The sequence below is a fragment of the Rhinolophus hipposideros genome (genome assembly GCF_964194185.1).
Source record: "Rhinolophus hipposideros genome assembly, chromosome: 11".
Taxonomy (NCBI): domain Eukaryota; kingdom Metazoa; phylum Chordata; class Mammalia; order Chiroptera; family Rhinolophidae; genus Rhinolophus; species Rhinolophus hipposideros.
Window position 1 is genome coordinate 77,369,026 of NC_138057.1, and position 18,709 is coordinate 77,387,734.

General features: G+C 53.3%; 2 protein-coding genes across 20 annotated transcripts in view; one reads left to right on the plus strand and one right to left on the minus strand.

Annotated features, from left to right (window-relative positions):
- The window catches only part of SPTAN1 (spectrin alpha, non-erythrocytic 1), a 59,889-nt gene extending 59,269 nt beyond the window's left edge, over positions 1-620 (plus strand). For all 16 annotated transcript variants that reach the window (XM_081065978.1, XM_081065982.1, XM_081065974.1 and 13 more), the window contains one exon: positions 127-620. In XM_081065978.1, the coding sequence (XP_080922104.1) occupies positions 127-252 (126 nt within the window). In that variant the 3' untranslated portion in view covers positions 253-620. The remainder of the gene's footprint in view (positions 1-126) is intronic.
- Positions 600-18,154, minus strand: DYNC2I2 (dynein 2 intermediate chain 2). Of its 4 annotated transcripts, none has more exons than XM_081065992.1 (9): positions 17,949-18,154; positions 8,534-8,782; positions 4,074-4,183; positions 3,394-3,551; positions 2,721-2,830; positions 2,111-2,278; positions 1,651-1,883; positions 1,164-1,321; positions 600-964 (listed from the first exon to the last, which is right to left on the minus strand). In XM_081065992.1, exons 1-9 carry the CDS (start codon positions 18,132-18,134, stop codon positions 726-728), a joined length of 1,611 nt encoding a protein of 536 aa, XP_080922118.1. In that variant the 5' UTR covers positions 18,135-18,154; the 3' UTR covers positions 600-725. The 4 variants fall into 4 exon arrangements, with proteins under 4 accessions (XP_080922118.1, XP_080922120.1, XP_080922121.1 ...); XM_081065995.1 differs by having other exon boundaries at positions 611-964; positions 1,164-1,263; positions 17,949-18,153; XM_081065993.1 differs by having other exon boundaries at positions 614-964; positions 1,164-1,263; positions 1,674-1,883; positions 17,949-18,153.
- Positions 18,155-18,709: the final 555 nt, after the last annotated feature.

Sequence of the window (18,709 nt, forward strand, 5' to 3'; positions counted from 1 at the left end):
TCATCGGCTCACAGACCCGGCTTCGGCCTCGGGGCATAGCGTGGGCATTGACTGTCTGGAAATCCACCCGCCTGTGTCTCCCTGGCTGGTGGTGGCTTGACTGACAGGTGCCCTCTTCCCCTCCAGAACCTGACTCGGGAACAAGCCGACTACTGCGTCTCCCACATGAAGCCCTACGTGGATGGCAAGGGCCGTGAACTCCCCACTGCTTTTGACTACGTCGAGTTTACCCGCTCGCTCTTCGTGAACTGACCCTCCGCTCCTAGGTTAGCCTGGCCCCCGCTGCTTGCCCTGCCGTCCCCTTGCTGCATGTCAACTCATCTCTGTGCTCAGAAGAAAAATATTCCAGACAGTGTTACCTTCCAATGTAACCTTAACCCTGCTTAGTTGGGATAAGACTTCGTAGCAAACGGTGCTTCCGTAAACCGCCTCTGGTCCAGTTGCAATCGCCATGTCGCTGTGGGGACCCAGATTCCTGTCTTGCAGCCAGCTGCGCCATTCCGACTTCAGAAAAATCTAAGCGGCTGGCTAGCTACCCTCTTGTTCTTCCTCCACCCCGCGAGCCCCCGATTTTGTTTTCATGTAAAAGACAAATAAATGACTTCACTTTCCCCAAAAAACTTGTCTGTCTTCATTCAGCTTCCGTCAGAAATACACAGCACAGAGATAGCCTCACCCCCTGGCCTCAGTATTGAGGGACCCTCCCCACCCCGGCTTTGTTGTCCTCAGATGGCCACCTCCGCCGCCAGCTGGTCCAAGTCCTCTGTTTCCCGGGGTCCCTGCTCAGTGAACTCCGTGCTCAGCTGCCATACCTTCACCGTGCCCTTGGCATCACCAGCAGCCAGGAGCTGAGTCTGCTGGCGATTAAATTCAAGACAGTAGACGGGGCTTTCATCCTGGGTTTGCTTGATTAGAACTGTGGGTTTCTGGGAGCTTTTCTGGAGATCAAACAGCTGCACGTCACCTTCAGGGAGAGAGATTGGCGGGTAAGAGGCCCAGAGCAGTGGCCTCAGCTGCTTCAAAGTTCCCTGTGCACCTGGGAAGAAACGCCAGAGGCCACAGCACAAAATAACGTTGCCCAGGTCAGCCCTCCTTCCAGAATTCCAGGTACATGCCAGCCCATGTCACGGAAATGGATCCAAACCTGCGGTCCCATTTCCTACCTTCGCCAGAAGCTGCCGCGAACACCAGGGGGCGCACCGGGGACCAGCGCACGGCAAACAGGTACTTGTGGGACACCCGCAGCGAGGCCAGGGGCTGGGCCTGCAGCATAGAGTACAGGTGCACGTGGCCATCAGTCCCCGCGCTCAGGAAGAGATTCCTGGATGGGATGCAGGACAGAAAGCCAGGCAAGGGGATGAGTGCTGGAGTCCGGGTACGGCCAGGGCCTTCCTGCCAGACCCCTCCTGGGCTCTTAGGCTCTGAAAAGCCTCCCTGGACCCCTAAACGAGGGTGGGGAGGGGCCCTCGGTAGGAAGGAACCAAGAACCAGAGCGCTCTGGAAACGGGCTCAAATGGGGAAGACCTGGGCCCAGGCCAGACTGCAGGTCCTTGGAGCTGCCCTACGGTGGGGCCTGGTAGGACTCCCTTGCCCTCCCTGTGCCAGAAGCCCTGTGGCTGGTGGGGAGGACCCCAGAAGGGCCTTCACTACCTGTGGAAAGGGGAACAGCTCACTGAGTAGACAGGCCCGCCGTGCGGAGAGAAGGTGAACTGTGCCGGGGCCCGCAGGGGCACAGAGGCAGGCATCCGCGTGAGGGCGGCCTCTTCCGCTGCCAGGGAACACTTCAGTGGGAAGCCGCCTTCCGTGCCCAGAATAAAAAGGCTGGGGTCAAAGCTGGAGAAAGCCACCGCTGTGGCACCCACCTCGGTCTCCCCCCGGTGAGGCTACAGAGAAACAAAGCAGGGCAGAGCCAAGGGAATTGGTCAGTGTCCCAGAGGAGCCCAGGCACGTGAGTGGCTGCTATGGCCTGAAGAGGTCAGGTCCCAGCGCAGCTGGTAGCACTGGGGCCTGTGCCCACCCGCCCCCGAGGCTCACCCCCTCAGGGGGGCCCCACAGGCCGGAGCTGCTTTCCGGGCTGTGTGTGGGGACAGCAGCCTAGGCCACCACGTACCTTCCTTAGCTTGGTGTTCCGCGGCAGCTGCTGCACGACCAGGGCGAAGCCCTGCGTGAGCTGCAGCTGGCCCGCCCCGACCCCCTGCCAGAGCAGCACCTTCCCGTCAGTGGCCACACTCAGCACCTGGAAGTGGTGGCTGTGCTGGCGCTCGGGTAGCCAAACAACCTGGGACAGCAGGGTGGGGAAAGGGATGCTTGATGCCTGGCCACCCCCACCTCCCAGCAAGACCAGATGGTGTCCTCCACCCAACCCTAATGGTCCAGAAAACAAAATCTAAGCGGAGGCCTGAGAGCCGCCTCACCCACCGGGGCAGGTACAGAGGGTTCCAAGGCCGCTCCCCAGCTCCAGCAGAAAGCCCGGACAGCCGGGAGCCCCCCAGTGCAACTCGGGGGGAGGAAGCTGGGTCGGGCCCTGGCCCTGGGGTGTGACTCATGCCTGAGGGCGCCGAGAATGCCACAGGCAGCTGTCCCACTGCCCACCCCCTGGTGACCTTCCTTGGCTGTGCCAGGCGGGCACCCTCTTCCCTGTCGCTGCCCGCGACAGCAAGGGCCGGCTGAGAGGAGGGGAAGGGGCCTCCCTGACCCGGCCCACAGCCCGCTGCTCTGACCTGGTACACGGGGTCTGTGTGTGTGTCATCTGTCAGGCCTGTCCGCCACAGCAGTGCATCCTCAGGACGGCTCATGTCCCACACCAGCACCTCGCCACTGTACAGCCCACCTGGGGGACCAAGCGGGCCTGGGCAGGAGCTCACCCACGCCCAGCAGCCCAGCTTCCTGGCCCAGCACCCGGCCCTCCCCGCACTGATCCAGAATGTGGAGCTACTTCCCTGAAAAGCATCCTGAGGAGGGAAAGTCCTGGTCCCCCAAGCCTCACGCTGTCCTGCTGTGCGCCACCCAAGACGCTTCTCCTGCTGCCAGGCTGACTTCCCCTGCCCAGCACTGCAACTGCCTCCAACATGACCCCCTTTCCTAGAAGGCTCAGCTCCTATCACCGCTGCCAGCGGCCGAGGACGCCGGCTGCTTCCTGCCTCTTCTCCTGACCAGGCTGCGCCTCCGCGTGGCCCACACCCCAAGACTTGTCTAAGGACCTGCCTCCTCCTCCTCCCCGCTCCACGCCCACCCAGCATCCTCACCGGAGCCCAGGGCTCAGCGTGCCCCACGGTCTCTGCCTCCCGGAGTCCTGCCTTGGCCGTGCCCAGGGCCGGGGGCCCCGATGAGAGCTCCCCCTTGGCCGCTGTCTGCAGGGTGGGAGGCAGGGGCGAGGCTGGCCGGGCGGCTCACCTGCGAGATGGGACGGCTGTGTGGGGTGGAAGGCCAGGGACATGACAGCACTGGGCACCTCCACCACCACTGCCGGCTGCCGGGGGTTCAGGCCTCGCCGGTCCAGGTTCCAGGCGCACACGAAGGACCTCAGTGTGCTCCAGTCCCCGTCATCCAGCCTGCACAGGGACAAGCCTGAGCTGGCTCTGCCCCTAGGCCAGGGGCTTCATCCCAACACCCCCATCCCCACCTTGCTCCTGTCACCTGACCCACCTCTTGCCCCAAACAGATTAACCTGTGTCCCCATTATACCCAGACACTGGACTGGGTATCAAAGTGGCTCCTCCATGGCACCCTGAGAGCATAACTTTCTCTGCAAAAGGGTCCCTGGGAACTAAGGACGGGTCCACACAATGGTGGGGTGGGAGAACCCTCGCACATCAGGGAGAGCTCACGGAGAAGGCAAGGTAGGCCCAGGGCTCACTGCCCGGTGCTGGCCGGTGGGCACTGAGTCCTGGGCTCTAAGCCCCTCCCTCCCCTGCTCTTTTCCTGCCACTTTGTCGTCCAGGCAACCTTGAGAAGAATAACTTCTAGAATGACCAAACTCTGGGCAACACTTCACTGTGCAGCTGGGGGCACAGCGGCTCAGCTGAGGGTCGGAGGGCCTCCCACTGCCCACACCCACCCCAGCTGCCACTCACCGGCCATACGCACAGGCCACCACAGAGCCAGTGGTGTTCCAGGAGACACTGGTCACATGCAGCCCCTGCCCTTGGGCTGGAGGGTAACCCAGTGTGTGCAGGCAGGTCACCTGCAAGAGACAGACCGTCCTCAACCCTGAGCCGAACGCCACCCAGCAGGTAGCCTCGATATGACCTCACTGAAACCACACACAGGCTTGGGCCTCCCCAAGTTCACTCCCCAGCCCAGGAGAAAATGTGGAGTCGTCATCCCGACATCTCCCCTAACGGGACGCTTCCAGAAACCCAGAAGGAAGGGCCTTGTGAACCAAGACGGACGCCAGGCCCCGGACCAGAGCTGGACCCTTTCTCACACCTGTTCTATGTACAATTTCAGAAGCTTTGGCTTCTGCCCCCGGAGGGTGATGATGGCTGCACGACGACATCAATGTACTCGATGCCACAGGACTGCACACCAAAAAATGGTTCAAATGTAAGCTTCCTGTTGTGCATTTTACCACACACACACAAGTACGTTTTCAAAGCTCTGGCATCTTGTTTCTCAGCCCAGAGCAGGCAGGTGACAGCCAAAGGAGGATGGCAATGCCAGCCACAGTGAGGGCTCGGCACAAACCCGGACGGATTTGCACCAAATCAAAATCCTGTGAAGAGTTTCACGCTCCCTGACCTCATAACCCCACGTAAAGAAACTACCCCACAAAAGAATCCAAGATCTGTGGAAAGCCACGTGGGGCAGAAACCCTTACGCACTGCTAGCGAGAATGTAGGCAGGTAGAGCAGGGACAGAGTCGGGCGGCTAGTGTTAAGCTTAGTTACCAGGCCCCCTGCAGTTCCATTCCTAGCTATGTACCCCCCGAGAACTGAAAACACATGCTCACAGAAAGACTTGTACCCAAATGTTCACAGCATTATTCATAAGAGCCAAAGTGCCCATCAGCTGATGGACAAACGTGACGTACCCTACGATGGAGTATTATTCAGCCACAGAAGGCAGGAAGTACCTAGTGCTACGACACGAAGAAGCCAGTCACAAAAGACCATTTCTTATATGATTCCATTTATATGAAATGTTCAGAATACACAATTCTGAAGAGATAGAAAGTAGGTAGATTAGTGATTGCCAGCGGGTTTGGGGTTTCTTTTTTGGGGTGATGGAAATGTTCTAAAATTCACTGTGGCGATGGCTGCACAGCTCTGGGAATGTATTAAGGCCACTGAAGTGTACACTTTAGTTGGGTGAATTAAATGGGGTGTGAACTTTATCTCAAGAAATTTTAAAATAAAGCTATACAGTAGGGCGTGAGAAAACGTCTGGGCGTCTGCTAACAGTCGGTTTCTTGATCTAGGTTTCCATACATGTTGGCACCTTGTGAAAAGTCATGGACCTGAACACTTGTAATTTGTGCATGTTTTTATGTTATAATCAATACAAGTTTACATTAAAAATAAACTACAGTATCTGCAGTTTCACTTTCCGAAGTTTTGGTTGCCTATGATCAAGCACAGTCCGAAAATATTAAATGAAAAATTCCAGAAATAAACAATTCATAAGTTTTACATTGCGCGCTGTTTTCAGAAACGTGATGAAATGTCTCACTGTCCCGCTCCCTCCCGTCTGGGACGTGAATCACCCGTCTGTCCAGCGTCTCCATGCTGTACACGCTAGTCACTTAGTAGCTGTCTGGGTCATCAGATCAACTGTCACAGTAGTGCTGTGTTCAGGTCCCCCACATTTTACTGAATAGTGCCACATTCACATCCCCGTATCATAGATGTGTGCGTACAGGAAAAACCAGTAGATACAGTAAGTCCTCACCTAACGGGATCGGTTCCACAACTTTAAGCGAAATGATGTACAATGAAACCAATTTTACCACAGGCTAATCGATATAAACAAGAGTTAAGTTCCTAGCATCTCAGCAACATTATAACGAAACAACTTTGAATGAAACGGCATTATTCCACGCTATTCCACGACCTGCTATATTGGGTTCGGTACTATCCATGGTTTCAGGCATCCACTGGGGGTCTTGGAACGTATCCCCTGTGGATGAGGGAGGCTGCTGTATATACATTAAGTTATTTAGCATCACACTACAATTGCAATGATTGGTACAATTTACAATCTAAACCAAGACTCCTAAGGGAGGGAATTAGGGGACAATGGGCTGTTCCACACCTTCACCGTGGGGTGCATGTTTGCAAAGACTCGGTACAGCACAAAGGGTAAATTTACCTCCATGGAAAACAGACCTTGACAGAGCTAAAACAAAGAAAGAAAAGTTCATGAATGAAACATTACGTGGCATTCTATAAGGACAAGGGTGGAGTCTGTGTAGCAACCTGACAACACAGAACAGACTTTGCTTCTGACCAGAAAAGACCCTAAGATTGGTCACAGTGACTCAGCTGTCACCAACACACGTGTGGAGAACGTGTGGAGAACAACAGGGAGGAAATGACACATCAAACAGATCAAAAGTTCCAGGGGGAGACCCCGGGGGAATTTCTTCCTTATCTCTAATTTCTCAGTGTTCAACAATGTTGGCACATTGTGTCCAGAATTCTGAAGTTACAGTCTTTCTGAAGAGCGACCCCTCAGCCTTTTTGGGGCTAATGCAGCAAGACCAAGGACAGTGATGAAATATCGAGGCCAAACCTTGACGACGGAAGCCGAGACAGAAAAACCCCACCTCAGCCAAAAGAAGAATTCCACCATGGGGGAAGAAACCAGAAACTGAGGCAAAAGAAGAAAACGTGAGAGCGTCGCTGAAGTTCTCTTGTGTAACAGCAAAATGTGGAAGCACTCCTCTCTCTGTCCCACATTCGGGACCAGGAGAAATTTCGGGGGCTACACACCACACAGCGGCTCAAAGGGGGCTGCCCGGCCTCCCGCTGTTCCCACGCAGCAGGAGGAGGCATTTCTAGAAGTGCAGTTGCTGCCTGGATGTCCACGAGCGGGGACTCAGATAAAGGATGGGGTGTCTGTGCAGTGGGACACGACGCGGCTGCTGGAAGGACTGGAGCACGGTTACGGGAACCGACGTGGAAAGCTCCGCTAAGTGAGAAAGGTCGCAAACAAAGTGTACAGTACTTTGTGTGTGTGTTTACGCTGTCCTTAAGGGCGAGAGCAGTGACCACCGTGCTCGGGTCTGTCCAGCACTCTGAAGGCGGTGAACCAGTGTTCCCTGTGTCTGGGGTTCTGTGATGACCGAAATCATTGTAATGAACACGTACTGTTTTCATAATCAAACGTGGAAAAACCCTAAGAATAAAGACCAAAAGCTTAACCTCTCTGAATGCAACTGTAAAACCGGGCATCAGCAATGCCCAAAGGAAGGGAAAAGGGAGGAAGAGAGGGAGGGAGAGGCAGGAAGGAGGGAGGGAGAGAGAGATAGCATGCTGGGATTTTAACGTTCCTTACATCTGCTCCTTGTGCCCTGCTTAAAAAGATATGATGACTCCACGCTTTGGTGTGGCCTTGGCAACTGCTTTTTAGAGCGACTTCCAGGATTTCTCTCACAAAAATCGACTTTCCCCTCCCTACCAGTGATTTGGCAGGAACAGGGCAGCTATGTATCCCTGAAAATAGATGGAGGGAAGGCACAGGAGGAGGGGCAAGAGAAGGGCTGACCACCTCTGCATATATAATTACTCATCTCAGTTTCCAAAGGAAGAAAACATTGTGTAAAAAAAGTTTGAACCAAAACCCACAAGGCTCGCAGACTGGGGCACCCAGCGCTGAGTGCGCAGCCTATCTGCTGGCAACGTGCCAGGGAGAATGAGGCCCGGCCCAGCAGGGAGCAAAGACCAAGAGCCCCTAATTTACTCAGAGGCTCCCCAGTCTCAAAGCCTAGGCTGGCTGTCCAGCTGGACGGCTCTGAGCTGTGCCTCGAGAGCCGAAAGACTTGGAGATGCTGAAGTCACTAGAGCACAGCAGTGAAACCTGACAGACCAGGGCTCAAATTCCAGCTCGGCCAGATATAGCTGTGTGACCTTGGGCAAGTCACTCGGCCTCTCTGAGCATCATCGATAAAACGGAAATCATGATAGTACTTACACAGTTGTCCTGAGGAGTAAATGAGACGGCACAGAGAAAGCCCTCACCTCAGTGCCTGGGGAGACACAGCTGAGCGTGAAGAGAATAAGAGGCTGTCAGACTGGCCAGGTGCCAGCTCTGCCCCTACTGCTTACGAGTGCAGTTCTGGGAAAGTCACTGCAACTCTGAGTCTCCATTTTCCCAACTGTAAAATGGAGATAATGATGGCACCTGCTTCAAGAGAAGGCCCAATGATTCATTCTTATAAAACAGCTCCGCACCTGGCAGAGCAAGAGTTCGGCAAAAGCTGTCACTACAATTGGTATTATTATCTGGATGGTGCAAAGGATGGACTTCGAAGGGGGTAGGGGCTTGGCCTGAGGCAGAGGAGGGGGGCATCCCAGGCCCTCCCGTTCCCTACCGTTTGCTGCTGCTCGGTCCAGTTCACCTCGAAGCCATCAAAGGCGTGGCTTTGCCAGTTCTTGTTCAGCTCTCGGATAACCATGGCCTCCACTCTCCGAAGAAAGGCTGCGAGCCGGGGGCTGTCGTGCTGGGACGCAGGCAGCACGCAGGCGGGCGCAGGGGCCTCAGTCTGCAGCTCAGCATCTGCACGCTTCCGGGTCTGGGCGCACGCTTCGGCAGTGGCAATGCTGGCCGTCTGGCAACTTTTCTGGAGAAGGACAGCCAAAGCCAGCAGTCACCAGCCAGCTTCCTCCCAGCACCACCTGCCCAGGACTCTCAGCCTCCCTCTGTGGGACAGCTCACCTTCCCTGTGGCTGCTCATCCTCAGGCTATTGGACCTCTGTTCACTGTCTGCCCAAAGTCTGTCCCTTTCCTCATGTAACTACCCCGTCTTTCTTAGGAGGAACTCAATCTGTGTGGTGTGGGTGGAGATGACCCCTCAACCCTGCTGTGCTCCACTGAGGGAGGATACATGAGCTCCACTTAGCCGATCAGAGCACTGGGTCCCGCCCCCAGCCACAGTGATTGGTTCAGAGGACCCAGGAAGAGCCTGCCCCAGGACTTTCGGTGACACTACTTGGTGAGGACTCAGAAGTGCCTTTTTTATTTTATTTTATTGGGGAATATTGGGGAACAGTGTGTTTCTCCAGGGCCCATCAGCTCCAAGTTGTTGTCCTTCAATCTAGTTGTGGAGGGCGCAGCTCAGCTCCAAGTCCAGTCACCTCTTTCAATCTTTAGTTGCAGGGGGCCCAACCCACCATCCCATGTGGGAATCGAACCGGCATCCTTGTTGTTGAGAGCTCACGCGCTAACCAGCTGAGCCATCCGGCCACCTGGGAGTGCCCTTTTTGAAGAGTCATGTACAGTAAGTCCTCAATACCATCAATAGGTCCTGTGACTTTAAGCGATGTATAAGGAAACCAATTTTAGCATAAGTTAATTGACATAAACAAGAATTAAGTCCCTATAGCGTCTCGTCAGTGTGGTAACTGGCTGTAATCCGAGAGCCAACAGTGGCCGTCGTAGGCAGCGCACGATAGAACCTCAGACCTGGCCACCAGCAGAACTGCCCTCTCAGTCCCCTGGCAGGAAGCCATCTCAGGTGGAGGACCTTCTAAGGTATCCCCACGATCAAACGAAGCATGTGTGTCCGTGATGAGGTAGTTGGTATGAGGCAGGCTACTCCCCAGCTGTCCCTTTTCTCCACCCTGCCATCTGTCTCAAATTCCTTGTCCCTTGTTTAGCTGGGCACAGGGACAGATATCAGATCAGGGAAGGAGCTGCCTGCTGGCCTCCCTTTCTTACGGTCACGACCAATCTTTACCACGTGAGGGGGCCTATATCCCTGAGATTGTCATCTACAAGAGGCTCTGCCCACAGTTGTTCACCAGGCACCTGTACCCACAGGGCAAGGAAAGGCCCACACCCCCAGGCTCCCCTGCTCAGGTATGGGAGACAGGGCCGGGCACCAGACCAGAGTTAGTGAGCTGGCAAGAAGGGGGCCGGGCCCACACAGGGCAGCTCTCATTAGAACACGGAGCAGTCAGCACTTATCCCCACATTCTACTAAATCCTCTCTCTGCTTGTCCATCTCCCATTAAACTGGGAGTTCTTCCTGCATAAGTACCCTGCCTGTTCTATCTTTATATCCTCAGCACTTTGTGTGGTATTTGGGACACAGGGCGAGTTCATTTATACTACACATGCATGTGTACATATATGTACATACACACATTTATTAAGCATCTACTTGCCAGGCACTGTCTGGGTACCACGGATATAGAAGAAAACAAAATGTACAAGATTCCTGTGCCCCAAGGAGCACACACAGAGCTTGGGAGTGGACAAGTGAACAAGCGCACAAATAAAACCCCACTGAATACCAGTGGTGCTAAGTGCAGCAGAGGTGTGGGATAGAATTGGGGTGGCATGGCAGAGATGGCCTCTCAGAGAGATGGCATGTGAGCTGAGATGTGAAGAACAAGGAGCTGGCCGAGTGAAAAGCTGCAGGAAAGGGTGCGGGCAGGGCAGGGGGAAGACCGGAACAAAACCTTTGCGCACAAAAGGTCTCGTGCTGTGTGCTGGGGTGTGGTGAGAGGGAGGGTGGCACCTGGGCAAGGGCCAGGCCCTCCTGGAGGAGTCTGAGAGCCACGACATAGAGTTGAGGTTCCTCTCCCGGTGTAAGCAGAGCCGTGATGTGAAACCGGGACAGGCCTCTCTGGCTGCTCAGGGAGAAGTGGGGAATGGGAGCAGGTGCCCCGGCTTTGAGAACTGATGAAATGTTGAGGGCAAATTCTGGGAGGAGAGAACATGGCAGCAGTCCTATGGGATCGGCTTTAGACACGCACAGAGAGCAGTCACAAGGCATGAGGCTCTGGAAAGCATCTGATCAGAGATGTGACTTGAAGCCACAGGACTGGAGGAGTCCCCCGAGGGAACATGCACACTGAGGAATTCATAAATGGGCACGCAGAGCAGAAAGCCTACACGCTAAGGCAAAATTTTAAGGAACTGTGAGTGAATTTCAAACTTCCTGGAAGCTACGATGGTAACAGTGTCAGTTATTAAGTGCTAATTCAGGCACTAACCCCAGAGTTTTACCTGTATCATGTTATTCATCCTCACAATCACCCAAGAAGTAAATCCTATTTTTGTGTTACTAATGTTGGCACGGAGGCCCAGAGAAGTTAAGTACTATACCCAAGGTCACACAGCAAAGAGGTGATCACATTGGAGCTTAAACCCAGGAAGCCTGATCCATGACACTAAATTGTCTCCATCTTGGTGTTCTCTCCCAGTCTAAAATCCTGGCCAGTAATCACATCAGATGAATTTAGAACAATGTTTCCAAGAGAATGTGATACAAATATCTTAATATAAAGCAATGTAAAATCACAACCACAAGCAAAAATATCCACAGAGATGGCAAGCTCTTAACTTTTCAGGTATTTCTACTAATATTCCCTTGCTGCTCACTTATTCAGGCCAGTAACCAATGCCAAAATACTAAGGAAAATTTATGAAGAAAAAAAGAAACGCTTAAAACCAATGGCATTGCACCTACAATTGTCTTCTGCGAATTGGTAGGAAACCACCATTGTTCCCTCTTTGCTCTGGGACACCTAAGTTGGCTCCCATGGTTCAAAATCCAAGTATGTGGCCCGACCCATCCCTGTGTGGGGATGACAGAGGGCCTGCTCAACGCCACCCCATACAGGGCGGTGCCTTCCATGCCAGGCCGGATGTGGCTGGGTCGGGAGCGAGGCTCCCATTACAGGCCCTCAGATAAGTCAGAGGAAGAGCAGGGGTGAGTGGGGCCCTTGCTTCCTGGGCCTCGGCAGTGCTGGAAGGGAGACTTGGGGACGCTGGGCTTGCAGCCTGTGTCTCACACCTCGGAGGTGGGCGCTGCAGGGGTAACGGGGGCCTGGGGCCAGACTTTAATCACACCAGGAGGTAAGGCCCCGGGAAACGGAAGAACAATTCCCAGACCAAGATCACTAGGCTCCGTGCTATGAAGTCTGAAGCCCCAGTGGCCTTCAGTGACATGGGAAGGTGGGGGGACTCAGGGAGCAGGTCCTGGGCGGGAGGCCAGCTCTCCCAACCCTGCAGGCACCTGGCACGTCAGGATTCCTGTGTCTTACCAGTGAGGGAAACTGTCCTAGAGGCAAGCAGGTAGCTTCTGGAAAATGTGCCTGGTCCACAAGGGCCCGTTTCTCAGGAAACCTCCTGCCCAAGCCACAGGCTGGGCCCCAACACCAGGGTTGTGGCTGCCAACTGGATGAGAAGTGGACACTAACCCAGGCTGAGCCAATCACGTTCCTTCAGGGAAATTCGGAACTAAGAGAGATATTCAACAAGATGAACGGCACGTGCCTAGAAGTGAAACACGGACACTTGGGAGCCAACAAGGAGCCAGTGCCACAGTACAGACAGGTGTGCAGACAGGCCTCCCTCGGGGGCTGCATAGCTACAGCAGAGACAAGAGGGCCCCCAAAGCCTTCTCGATTCCTCAGGACCAGCTGCACCTCCAGGCCGAGACCCAGGAGACACCAGGCACCCTAGTGTCTGACAGCAGCTAGTTTGGGCTGGTTTCTGTTACCTGTTACAGAGTCCTGAACCGACACCCAAGAGGATTCCCCAACTCCCAGGCCACCACCCTCCGCGGCCTCACTTCTGAAACAACGGCCGGCCCGCCTCTAGGACTGTCCGGTCCATTTCAGGAACACGAAGGACATGGCCCCACTGGGTCAGGTGACCGGACGGACACCTGCCTGCAGGCAGCACAACAGTGGCCACAGGCGTGTGCTATGATGAGAGGACGGGGCTCTTCCCCTTCAGCCTCCAAGGTTCAGTGATGCCAGCGTCAGCAATGCCCACGCAGGAGCCAGTCCTTCTGAAACTGTCCAGCCAGGGGAACCCATTCAGGGGCCGTCGATGTGGGGTGTGGGGTGGACAAGCTTTAAGGTCGCGAGTCGATACGGTCACTTTCTTATGGAAAACATACATTCTACGTCTCCTTCACTATTGGTTTTAAAACAGACCAATTATTTAGTAATAGCTCTTCGGGAGAAGCTATATTAAATATACATATCGTTGTGAGCCACACTCCTTCTTACAATGGGGGGGATATGATGAAACACAGCACCACACAGAGAGAGGATGGGTGTGAGTCTGGGATGATGTACAGCTGAAGGCCCTGCCCCCATCACAAAAGTACTGAGCACACAGCTCTTCTCAGCTCCCTACCAGCCTGAGCGGGCACACCTGACTCCAGGGTGGAACGGAACCTCAGAGACCATTCTAGACCAGCGTTCTCAACAAGCAGGCCCCAGAATCAGCTGGAGGCTTGCCAAGACACAAAGGGCTGCCTCCTCCCTCCTCCCACACCCAGATTCTGGTTCAGTAGGTCTGGGGTGGGGCCATTTGCTTTGCTAACCAGCGTCCAGGTGACGGGGACACTGCAGGTGCAGGTGGGGAAGACACGCAGGCCTTTGGTCCCCACATCAGTATGCTTGCCATGCCCACCGAGCCTCCGTCACCCAGTGCACATATCACCCCCCTTTCTGACTGCCTCCCCCATTCTGGGGGCCTGGGTTTCATCTGGGGTGGAGGGCAAGGTTCCTCCCCAGCGACTGAGGGAAGCTGCTGAAAGAGAACCCACCATAGGGACACTCCCTGGCCTGCGTGGGAGTGGCTGGGCACTTACCTCGCCACTTCCGTCCAGGCCCACCTGCGCTCCTCCTTCCCAGAATTTCCTCAGGTCCCCTTCACTCCCAAACCCTCCCTTCCAGCTCCTTTCCCTTCAGAGTCCTGCACACAGCCGGATGAGCACTCAGGCTGAGGGGCGCTGAGATAACTCCCCACCTAAGTCAGCAGCTCTTTGACCGCACACGGCGATCCCCGAGTGCGGACACCACCACAATTTGACCCAGTGTGAAGTACGACTGTCTTGGCTACAAAGCTGAGCTGAGGGGGTTTGGGGATGTTACGTGGACAATTAAATTGTCTGAGTGAGACCTCCCGGGGTGTGGAGTAACTAAACCCCCACCAACATCAAGCTAAGGTCTCCGTTTACTGGAATTTGCCTCTTAAGTATATCAGGGCAGCAAACAGCTCCTCAAAGGATGACTAGGAGCCGAGTCAACCGAGGGAAGAGGGCAACAACTGACGTTTTCCTAGAAGCGGGAAGACGCTCTGATGTCACACCACTTTTGAGTTGTAATTATTGCAGACTATTTGGGTGTTGTCTTAGTCTTTTAACCCCTTCTTATGTTCCTTGGGGAAAAAATAAGAAAAAAAAAGTCTGGTTATCAAAAACTGCCTCGCAGGCCAGCCCAGTGGCTCAGGCGTTTGGAGCTCCGTGCTCCTAACACCGAGGGCTGCCAGTTGGATTCCCACATGGGCCAGTGGGCTCTCAACCACAAGGTTGCCAGTTCAATTCCTCCACTCCCACAATGGATGGTGGGCAGCGCCCCCTGCAACTAAGATTGAACACGGAACCTTGAGCTGAGCTGCCGCTGAGCTCCCGGATGGCTCGGTTGGAGCGCGTCCTCTCAACCACAAGGTTGCCGGTTCGCGGTTCGACTCCTGCAAGGGATGGTGGGCTGCGCCCCCTGCAACAAGCAACGGCAACTGGACCTGGAGCTGAGCTGCGCCCTCCACAACTAAGATTGAAAGGACAACAACTTGATTTGGAAAAAGCCCTGGAAGTACAAACTGTTCTCCAATAAAGTCCTATTCACCTTCCCCAATATTAAAAAAAAAAAAAAAAAAAAAAAAAAAAAAACAAAAAACTGCCTCACAAACTCCAAAAAGTGAGAACAACGGATTGAATTCCTGTAAAGCAGTATGAGGCCAGACTCCAGGTTAAAAACAAACACCTTCCAGCAGGGGGTGCCATGTGCTGCAGAACCCACCAGGCAGTAAGCAGGGCCAAGAAGAGGGAGGAGCTGACAGGTAGGCAGTTAAATTTCACTCAAAGCAGGAGGGGAGAGACGCAGCACAAGCCTGCCGTGGATGACAGAACACAAGAGAATTATTCAATTCAGCGTTACCTGGGTACCTTTAGGGAGATGCAAAAGTACACAAGACCCACTCCCTGCCCTCTGGGAGCTCACAGTCCAAAGGAGACAGAGCTGAATGTCCAAAACGTATCCCACCCATGAAAAAATTCTAGAACTAGACAGTGGTGGTGCCTACCGATTGTGTGTGACTGCATTTGAGACCACTGAATTGTACACTTTAAAATGGTAAAAGGTATCCAATATGTATCATTTTTATACATATGTATGCATTTTTTAAAAACGCACCCCCCCATTCTGATAGGATCAGAATTGGGCTTCAGAAAGGTAACTGCTAGAAAGCAGAATGGGTTGAATCGGTGGTACTCAAATGTAGCTACGCATTCAAATGACTTGGGGAGCTTTCATAAAACCAGATTCATAGGTCACACCACAAACTAATTAAGCCAGAATGGTTGAAGGGAGGACCCAGACATCCCCACTTTTCAGTCTCCAGGGCTTTCCAGTGTCGGCCAAGTTTAAGCAACAGCAGAGGAGCGAGGAATGGTTAGGAGCTGTCTATCTCAGGAGGCTGGACTGGTCGTGAACAGCACTGGGCTTTCAAACTTGATCAGGAACCTCATTTAACCCCACAGGAAGTATTCTAACAAGACCCACTGCTCAGAAGAAATCATGTGACCGGCGCAGGGTCAAGCCCCTAAAGAGTCTATGCACCTGGGTCTCAAACTAAAGTCCAGGACCCGGTCCCTCTGTGCAGATCAGGATATGGGATATGACAAGGAAAGTCAAATCAGGCCAAAGACCATTAATACTTTTTTTTAAAAAATTCATCACTGTAATGTAGACGTTCATTTCACTATTGTACTGTAACATGGACCAAGCAAAGACCAATGTTCAACTTTTTCAAATAAATTTACAAAAAAATTAAGAAGCTGCATAAAAATGTACCCGAAACACTCATCAGAGTTTATTGATATGAGAAAAATTGGAAAGAGCCTAACAAAGGACCAGTTAAACAAAATGAAGTTATATATGTTTTTTCAACATGGAAGGATGTTTAGGGTATATTACGTGAAAAAGTATCGTACACCGTGTGATTCCATTTTTATAAAAAAAGAAAAATGTGGAGAAAACAGACAAAACAGAGATGGGACAGGTACAAACCAAATGGCTAGGGAATGAGATGGTGGGGTGATTTTTCACTTCCACTTTTTTTTTTTTTTTTTTTGCTTATCCAGATTTTTTCTAAATTTTGGACATAACATTTAAAAAGAGTAAAAAAAGTTAATTTGGAAAAAGCAATTTGTCACTTTATTCTGACTCTTACAACATTCTTACAACTTAACAATCTCCTTCAGTAAGACAGGAAGCTGATTCAAATAAATCACCCTCACAGATGAAAGCCTTTACACCTCAAGTATTAGAATCAGTTCTTAGAATCCTACAGGTTAAAACTATCTACAAGAAAATTAACAAGCCTCAATCTCATTCTGTTAAAAAAGAGAAAAAGAGGGAGACAGAGAGACAGAGAGCAAGAGAGAGCGAGAGAGAGCGCGAGAGAGAGAGAGACTGAATCAGTGCTTCCCAATCTGGAGACTTCTAAAATCGGAATCTTCAGCAAGCAAGGGCTATTTCAAATATTTACTTTTTCACAGGCCAGTGAATGTGAATTACACATTTACCTGCGATAAGGATGGATAGAGATACCCAAAATCTCCACTGCCTTTGCTTCTGACTAGGACTAGAAGAATGCAGCATGAAGTGGGAGTGCAGATCAAATCCTGGCTTGAGACCTGCAGACCGCTGGCCGAAGGCTAGAAGCCTGGTGAGGAGCTGAGGTGAGGACCTGAGCTCTGCAGGTCTGACACCTGTGTGGCAAGCGAAACCTCGGTTTTCTCTTCTGAGAAATGTGCAGGGCCGTGCAATGCTCATTTTCACTGACCAAAAGCCAACCTCCTTACAATGAGCTGAAAGGCCCGACTTGACCTGCCTCTGCTTCCCCTCTGACCTCCCCTGGGACCATTCTCCCCTTCCCTCCTTCCTCTCCAGCCCCACCTGCCTCCTCAAACACATCATATAAGCCCCAACCCCACAGCCTTTGCACGTGCCATTTGCTCTGCGCAGATCCTTCCACGTAGAGGTATCCACTTAGCTAACTGTCACTCCAAGTCTTCGCTTAAATGTCACCCTCTCAAATGAGGCCCACTCTGCAACTCAGCCTCTGAGGCTCGCACCCCTCCCTCTCACCTCTCAGCCTTCTTCTTGTCCATGGCTCTATTCACCTTCGAACACACTGCATCATTTACTTATCACATACGTCATTTTTTATCCCCTGCAAATAACCACCCTATGTCAGCTGGAGGAAGAAGCTCACTCACTGGTCACGCCGCAAAGCCGGAAGAGCTCTTGGCACCCTGCGTGTGGTCTAAGCCTGCACTCAGACCCCTCAGAAGCCCTGCCCCTCATCTCATCAAAGCACCTTGTTGAGGGCTTTTGATTAAACCACCAGAACCGCCTTAAGATGAAGTCTGGTCACTTTTGATGTTTCTTTTTTTTTTCTTTTTTCCTGATTATTTTTTAAAAGCATAGTTTGAAACGCCTAAAAACTGCAATTCACACAAAACCCTTCAAAACGTGGGATCTTTGGAGATTTCCTTAAAAACAAAACACACACACAAAAAACACCTTTTTGTTGTTGTTCAAAGACTGGGGAAACTGGGACGAGAATATCCCAAGGGTTAGTTCCTCTGGACTGAAATATAAAACAGTGGGACGCCAAAACCCGGCCCGGCGGCCTCGCGTGGCCCCTCGCCCTGCCGCCCGCGCCGCCCCCGGCCGGGCCCGCGCCCTCACCGTCTCCCCGCGGACGCCCTGGACGCCCCTCCACTGCGAAGGCACAGATGCCACGCCCAGGGTCTCGTCCTGCAGCTGCCCGGGCCGCCCCGGCCCCTCGGCGCTCGCCGCCCCGCTGGTCGCCAGGGCCACAGCACCCGCGCTTCCCGCAGAGCGGAGCTGCCAGGGCTGCGCGCGGGTCGCCATGGCGACGGCTCCGCCCTCCCGCGCCGTCGCACTCCAACGCGACCTTCGCCCTTGTGCCTCCAGAGCGGAACACTGGGGACGTGAGGCTATTGGCGCCGTTTTTGAATTGGTCAGAGACCTCCAAGACATAGAAAATGGAGATAAATTATTCTTTTCAGCCGGTGCTACAAGCATGACCAGTTTTGGACACACCATCCCCAGAAGTGGCACGCGTGGGGCATGCGCGGCTACTCCTGGAGAGGGGGAGTGAAGTGCGGCAATGGGCATCCGCGCCAGGCTCAAAGATGGCGCCGAGCGGCCACGCGCAGAGGCGAGGGCAGGAGGCTGAGGCCGCGGCGGCCTGGCGAGTTAGTTATAGGACCTGGGGGCGCGGGACCGCGGGGCACCCGGGGCCTCCCAGCAGACCCGAGAACGGGGTAGCTCGTGGCGGAGTCCTCGTTAAAACCCTGTGTCAACCGTGGCCTTGAGGACCAATTAGATAAGAGACGATGCTATACATTAAATGCCGGAGAAATTTCTTCCTAGAAGGTAGAACCAGACAAAATTCTCCTTGTGAGGCCCTGGAAGAATTTACA

Coding starts and splice junctions, on each gene's coding strand:
- DYNC2I2 (XM_081065992.1), bottom strand. CDS start 18,134: ATGGCGACCCGCGCGCAGCCCTGGCAGCTCCGCTCTGCGGGAAGCGCG. Junction 4,184..8,533: donor GGACCGAGCAGCAGCAAACG/GTAGGGAACGGG, acceptor TGTCTCTTGCAG/GTGACCTGCCTGCACACACT. Junction 2,831..3,393: donor ACAGCCGTCCCATCTCGCAG/GTGAGCCGCCCG, acceptor TTGGTCCCCCAG/GTGGGCTGTACAGTGGCGAG.